The sequence below is a fragment of the Dichomitus squalens genome (assembly GCF_000275845.1).
Source record: "Dichomitus squalens LYAD-421 SS1 unplaced genomic scaffold DICSQscaffold_5, whole genome shotgun sequence".
Classification (NCBI taxonomy): Eukaryota; Fungi; Basidiomycota; class Agaricomycetes; order Polyporales; family Polyporaceae; genus Dichomitus; species Dichomitus squalens.
In genome coordinates this window covers 1,462,462-1,468,868 of record NW_006766887.1, presented here as the reverse complement: position 1 = coordinate 1,468,868, position 6,407 = coordinate 1,462,462, and the positions used below count along the sequence as shown (strand labels likewise).

The 6,407-nt window shown below is 52.8% G+C and overlaps 1 protein-coding gene across 1 annotated transcript; it reads left to right on the top strand.

Annotated features, from left to right (window-relative positions):
• Positions 1-1,163: 1,163 nt before the first annotated feature.
• DICSQDRAFT_145052 (alpha/beta-hydrolase) lies at positions 1,164-2,428 on the top strand (the record flags this gene model as incomplete). Its single annotated transcript, XM_007363168.1, has 7 exons — positions 1,164-1,443; positions 1,513-1,582; positions 1,639-1,752; positions 1,805-1,890; positions 1,947-2,038; positions 2,090-2,261; positions 2,322-2,428. 7 exons carry the CDS (start codon positions 1,164-1,166, stop codon positions 2,426-2,428), a joined length of 921 nt encoding a protein of 306 aa, XP_007363230.1.
• Between the last annotated feature and the right edge of the window lie 3,979 nt (positions 2,429-6,407).

Here is a 6,407-nt window from a genome sequence, read left to right as displayed (position 1 = left end):
ATGGACGATAGAGTATATATTGTGCCGGTACGACGCCAACGGAGAGCCGATGATGGGAGGAGAAGAGCGCACACTTCTCAGGGATCATCGTGTCGCTGATCCGGACATAGAGGAGGCCTGGTCAGACGCAGAATGAACGCTTGTTGACGGAGCGGTACGTTTGCAGACCTTCGAGGCTGTCCTTTTCTGATCCCTTTGGTGACGTTGCTCCCCGGTACTATGCAGGTACTCAAAAAGATCGTGGTGTTTATGCCATGTAATGCCTTGCAACTGTTGGCTGATCACGAACGATTGCTGATTTACCGTAGCGACGTTACACCAGCGTCTCGTATGGGTCTCTACCGCCGACTCGAGCGTATACCGCCGTGGCAGGAGCTTCTACATAAGGGACGCATACCCTGATGTGCATGGTGCACATAGTACTTCAGCGCGCGCTACGCAGTCCTCGGCATTCAGCGACTCGAAGCCCAACACGGAAGCGCCTTACATACCGGTCCGGACACTAGCGCCGTGCCAGCACGCTCACCCTGAGCTGAAAGCCATATCTACTGGACTCGACGCCTGTGCCCGTGCATCAAGTCTTCGTGCTTCCATAGCTCATTGCTAGTGCTGCTTCTCAAACTTTGGCCGACATCCTTTGTCCATTACATGTGACGCAGTCGGCGCTATACAGAACCTCGGCACACTAAACACCTTGGCGACTCTGGAACCACGAAGCGACTGCCAACGGCGATGCACAGAGGGCCATTCAGATAGCCTAAATTTTCTCATTGCCCTTGCGTGGGACACTGTGTTAATCACAAGGACGACACCCTCTGCATTGGCTCGAATGTGTGCGCGTCCTGCACGGGTCACTGCACCAGGTCTTCTATGACCGACGATCATCTCGCTTCCGCACGGCCTCATCATTCTCTCTGCCTGCAGATGACAATACAGACGCTCTCTGTGAATGCTGCCGAACAATACACCGTCAGGTCGCTCATATCTGGTCAGGAGACGCCCAGGCATTGGACAGGTTCTCGTACATCATGACAGTCCTCATCGTTGCATTACAGGTATCCATATCGTCACTGCAACGTTTATTGTTAGATGCGTCTCAAAAACACAGGTATAAAAGCAAGCCTACGATGGCAGAATTCATCAGACCAGCTCCCTCGAACGGCATGGCTCCCAGCTCCTGGTTCACTCTCTTGTTTGCCCTTTCCGCCATCTCCGTCGGCGTGCGAGCCGTCCCTGCCCCGCATACCCTGACAGCCCGCCAAGATGCCATCATACCCTTACCTCCAGCGGAAATCGCCGCATTCAAGCCGTATACGTGGTACGCGAGCACTGCAAACTGCAATCCCTCGTCCACCAAGGCTTGGAACTGCGGCGAAAACTGCGATGCTAACCCTACCTTCGAGCCCGTGGATTCCGGAGGAGACGGCATCTTTACTCAATTCTGTAGGCATCTTGCTATGCAGAGGGCGGTCGTCGCATTCCGTTCTTTGCTAACCCTCGACCTCCTATCAGGGTATGTCGGATATGATCCCACGCTCAACGTGGTCGTCGTTGGTCACCAGGGTACGGACGTAAGCAAGATGTACGTCACGTTCCTATAATTGCTGGAGCAGCCGTGAATCCTAGACTGTGGTGCAGCATCCCTGTTCTCATCGACTTGGATATACCCCTCGTACAACTCGATGCTGAACTGTTTCCCGGTGTCGACCCATCTGTTCGTGTCCACCAGGGCTTCGCCGGAACACAAAGCAGGCATGTCCCCCCTTGGCAATCCCATCGCACTGTCCTCATCGTCTTCCTGCAGATCGGCTCCTGGAGTACTAGCCGCTGTTGAAGAGGCGCTGTCTCTCTATCCTACCAAGAATGTCACCGTTGTGGGACACTCGCTTGGTGAGTTCTCACTCACAGCAGGGCAATCCTGTGACTTCGCTTACGCTCCGGTACAGGTGCTGCTATTGCCCTTTTGGACGCCGTGTACTTGCCCCTTCATCTGCCTTCGGACGTGAACGTTCGCTACATCGGATATGCATCGCCTCGGGTAAGGGGATCTTTTGTCAGAAGCGCGAATCGAGTTCATGTACTTCCCCAGGTCGGTGATCAAGCTTGGGCCAATTACGTCGACTCATTGCACATGAACATCACTCGCATCAACAACAAAGAAGATCCTGTACCAGTTCTCCCTCCTATCGAGATCTTCGGGTACCACCACGCCAGCGGTGAAGTTCATATCCGCGATGACGATGTTTGGGTCTCTTGCCCAGGTATGTCCATGCTTTGTCCCGTTGTAATCCCCGCGGTCCATTGATGGCAAATCTCATCAGGCCAGGATAACCCCAGTGATCAGTGCAGCACTGGCGCTGTGAACATAACAACCTTCGATGCTGCTCAGCACCCGGGCCCGTACGATGGAGTGACCATACAGTGCTAGGCGTCCAACCCCAAGTCCAAGCTGGCCGTCAAATTTGATAGCGACAAGACGCCGATGACACAACCCGCAGAGTTTGCTCAGCGGTACATGTTACGAGAGGTGTCGCAGTTAGTCTTGTAAATGTTGACTCGGACATGCATTGAACCGGACAGCGGCCGAACGATGTGAGCTTCACCCAGACAGACTCTAAAGGGAACAATTTCATTACTCAGCTTCGCCATATTGACCTTCTCCCACTCTGGGATCTGCCATTGGCTCCTCCCAGCATCTCGGTGCCCTACAGTACTGGTGTTTGTCTGGTGGAAGCGCTAGCTATGGAAGAAGGCTGAGAGTACCACGGAGATCTGACGATATGTGCAGGGTCGACTTCCAGTGCTGAGCAATGCTGCGGCAAGCCTCAGAGGCCGTCCCAACAGCGCCTCGTCCACGTACTACATCATACCCGCTGAATGAGGACGCGGCGGCATGTCATGGTTTTGGTGTGGGTGTACGTCCTGCCGAAAGAGCGTTCAGTGACTCACTTTGTCCAATAGCCGACAACGTCCGACGATTTTCTTGCATCAGCTTAGTTGGATCACTGAGCGGTACGCAGACTCGGGCGCCGTGTTCTTTAATGTGCACTCGGGCATAATGGAGGCCCACCTCTCTCTCCGAGTCCCTACTCTTCCAGAGCGCGCCACACTGCTTGCATGAGACTTGGCGTTGATGACGAGCTCAAGTTCCCTGTGGAACAATCCAGCTATGTGGTTCAAACCATCACCGCTCTATCATGATCTGGCGGAATGCGCTCCACTCTACTCGACCACCGGGACATGTTGTGGGTGATTATGCTCAACCAAGTAGCTGTTGTGGTCACAGGTACACCGTGTCATGTTTGAAAGCTTCGATGTCGGACCCGCATGTACTGGGCTCCACGCAGACTATCAGAACATGGAGAGCTAAGCATCTGTAGGCGTCCTTCCTGGATACACAGAGTGCACGCCATTGTTCTTCCTGCACATGCGGCATTGCTCCAGCAGGATGGTATCGGGTATGATTGTCCTGACGTTGCGCAAGCGAACAGCGACTGGTGATACTAGGAAGAGATGGCGATCGCGCTTTCAAAGCGTCCCCTTGGAACTCTTGGGATGTGAGGATCGGATCGCCGTTTGCTTCCAACCTCCAGCGGAGCGCGTCCAAGGGAGTCGTCTTGAGGAAGCGGTCCTCGAGTGTGTCAGGGCTGAGGATGATCGAGATGTTACTGTCGCACCGACGCATGAGTGTGGCATGTCCAGCAAGAAGGGGAACGCCAACGACGCCGTATTTGTTGGCCCCACGGTTAGCGTGTGCGCTTCTGCAGTTCTCGCTTGATAGCTCGTGAACGTGCTGGTTCGTGTAGGCTGTGACGCCCCTGTTGTCATCGTCCTGGATCCAAGACGGCACATTGAGTATCTTGACCCATATAGATCAGACCCGGTCTCGCATATCGGAGGGACAAGAAGATGCTATCATCGACAGCCCCAATGTAGCTATCAGTCGGTTGATGTTAGAAGGGTGTGTATGCGCTTCGACATGCTGGCATCATCATATACATCGACGCGCGGCACATTCTGTACATTCATGACTATGGCCCGCCTAGGTAGGCTTCTTGTTGACGTCAGCCTGCCGACAGAAAGGGAGCGTCGCCATCGTGGCAGCAAGACATACACTCTGTGCGACGAAAGCCTCTCATTCTTGTTGATGCCACCCCCGGGCCGGGAAGGCGATTTGAGTCGTCTGTCTGCAAATGCGAGGTAGTGCTGATCAATTGACGATGGCTAAGACTTGACATGACCTCTGCAACGGTAAGTAGATGGAGAGAAACGGACTACTGTTGTGCACGGCAAACGAGTCAGGGATGTTGGGTTGAGCGCGCGCCGCGGCGTATATCTGGAAAGAACGAAGTCAAGGGGAGCGAGCCCGTAACCCACACACTGTAGATCTAGCCCTGTATAATCAAGGCTAGTGCATCGTGAGTTGGTGTTCTGCTGTATAACGCATGCTTCAGCTCAGACTGAAACTTTCTAGGCGCACTTGCCGACAAATTCAATGCCAAGGGGTTCGGAGGATCGAACTTCTGCCGCATCCTACTCACGAAACCTAGGCGCGCACTGGGCAGTCCTCGGCATTCAACAGCATCGTTTGTCCATGCCTACAGCGCTTTCCAAATCACTTGTCGTTTGGGCGCCGACAAATGCGCGCGCCACACCTGCGTCCGACACCCAATGATGCTTCCCTTGTGGACCTTCGACCGACGATATCTCCTCGTCCGCTGCACCAATTCACTTGCTTCTTGCAGATTCCTACTCTTTGGGCCTCCCCGCACATGCGCATATCGAATTTGTCGCGGACTTCGATGCCCTTGTTATGCCAGACCCAATTCGCGTCTCGCGCACTGGGTCCCCCCTAAGCGCCACCTCTGAAACCTTCAATACTTGGATTGGAAAGCAGGCTTCAGGGTATGTTATCAATTCCAGCACTGCAAATAACGCATGGGACGTCCAACTTCCATTCTGTTTGCCGGTTCTTGCAACATCTCTGTGTCGACCGTGCCTCCTTTGCTTTTTATGCACGGCGACACCTGAAATTTGCATGGGAAGAGTGAGTGGCGAATGGCGCATAGTATGTAGAGCACAGTGAGTTTCTGTTTTCCACGTCTCCCCCCCTTCTATGCAGGTGTCTCATAAGCCACCCCACCATGCATCGTCAAAGTCTCCATGAATTAGCTCCAATTATGTTCCTTACCCTTGCTGTATGCCTGTGCGCGCACCCCCAATGATATCAGTGTTAACGACAGTTGTCTGTAGTAGTAACACACATCTCGGCTGGTACCCTCTCATGACTACTCCAGCAGTCCCACAACAACAATACATGTCTCTAATACTGCATAAGACTACCGGGGCATCTACAGACTGTTGTATTCACCAAGTGTGACGCCTACGAGCACACGACGAGAAAGCCTGACAGCACACAGGATGCTACCTCCAAGCCGCTTGCGTGCAGAATGCAGTTCTGAAAAGATCACAGACCTCTCACGTCCTCCCCTAAATAGAAAATACCCTCGTGAATCCGATGGTTTCCGGGAGAGTTAACCGTGCCTTTTCATGAGTCGTGTTGTCTGAACTCCAAAGAGAATGCACGAGACACAAACTGGGTCTGGTGCAACAGGGCTGTTGGATCCGGCTACGAATTCGATATGCGCATGTGCGGGGAGGCCCAAAGAGTAGGAATCTGCAAGAAGCAAGTGAATTGGTGCAGCGGACGAGGAGATATCGTCGGTCGAAGGTCCACAAGGGAAGCATCATTGGCATCAGCAAAAGTGCAAAATGGTTGGCTACGGTTGGCTCGATTGGCCATGGCACTCAAAATTGGCGTGAATTATACTTAGCCCCAATTGAAGGGGAATCAACTAACATTTGCAGGATGAATTGCCCCAAAGGTCCATGTATAGAATATCACACAGCCCTCTATGGTGCAGTTCACTTACTAGCATGACCCCAGAAGCTACGACCCATAACGTATTTCATGGATATCTCCCTCCCTTCCTCTCCAATACATTTCAGACTTCGCACACTTCACTTGCATCCTGGACAGTACATATGGGTGAAATATGAAGAAAATCGGTGGAGGTTTGCATTGAGCATCGCGGAATTACACGTCTGACCCCAGAAGCTACGGAAAAGCGCCCATAGATTGTCATGGATGGTCACAATGCCGAAGACTGCCGATTCAAACACCGCTGTTATCAGTCGTTTGATAGCGAAGTTGGCCGGGGCAACATTGTCGAAGCGCTCAGATTGAAAGTCAGCTTTATCTCGGTCAGTGGCTGAATGTCACGCTCGAGAGACCTCTTCCTATCTTTCGAATACTGCAACCCGGAACCCTTCGGAGACTGAACAAGAAAGTTTATTGAGAATGTTCAGAACACTTTGCGAAGTTACAGAAAGATCGGCGCTGCAGA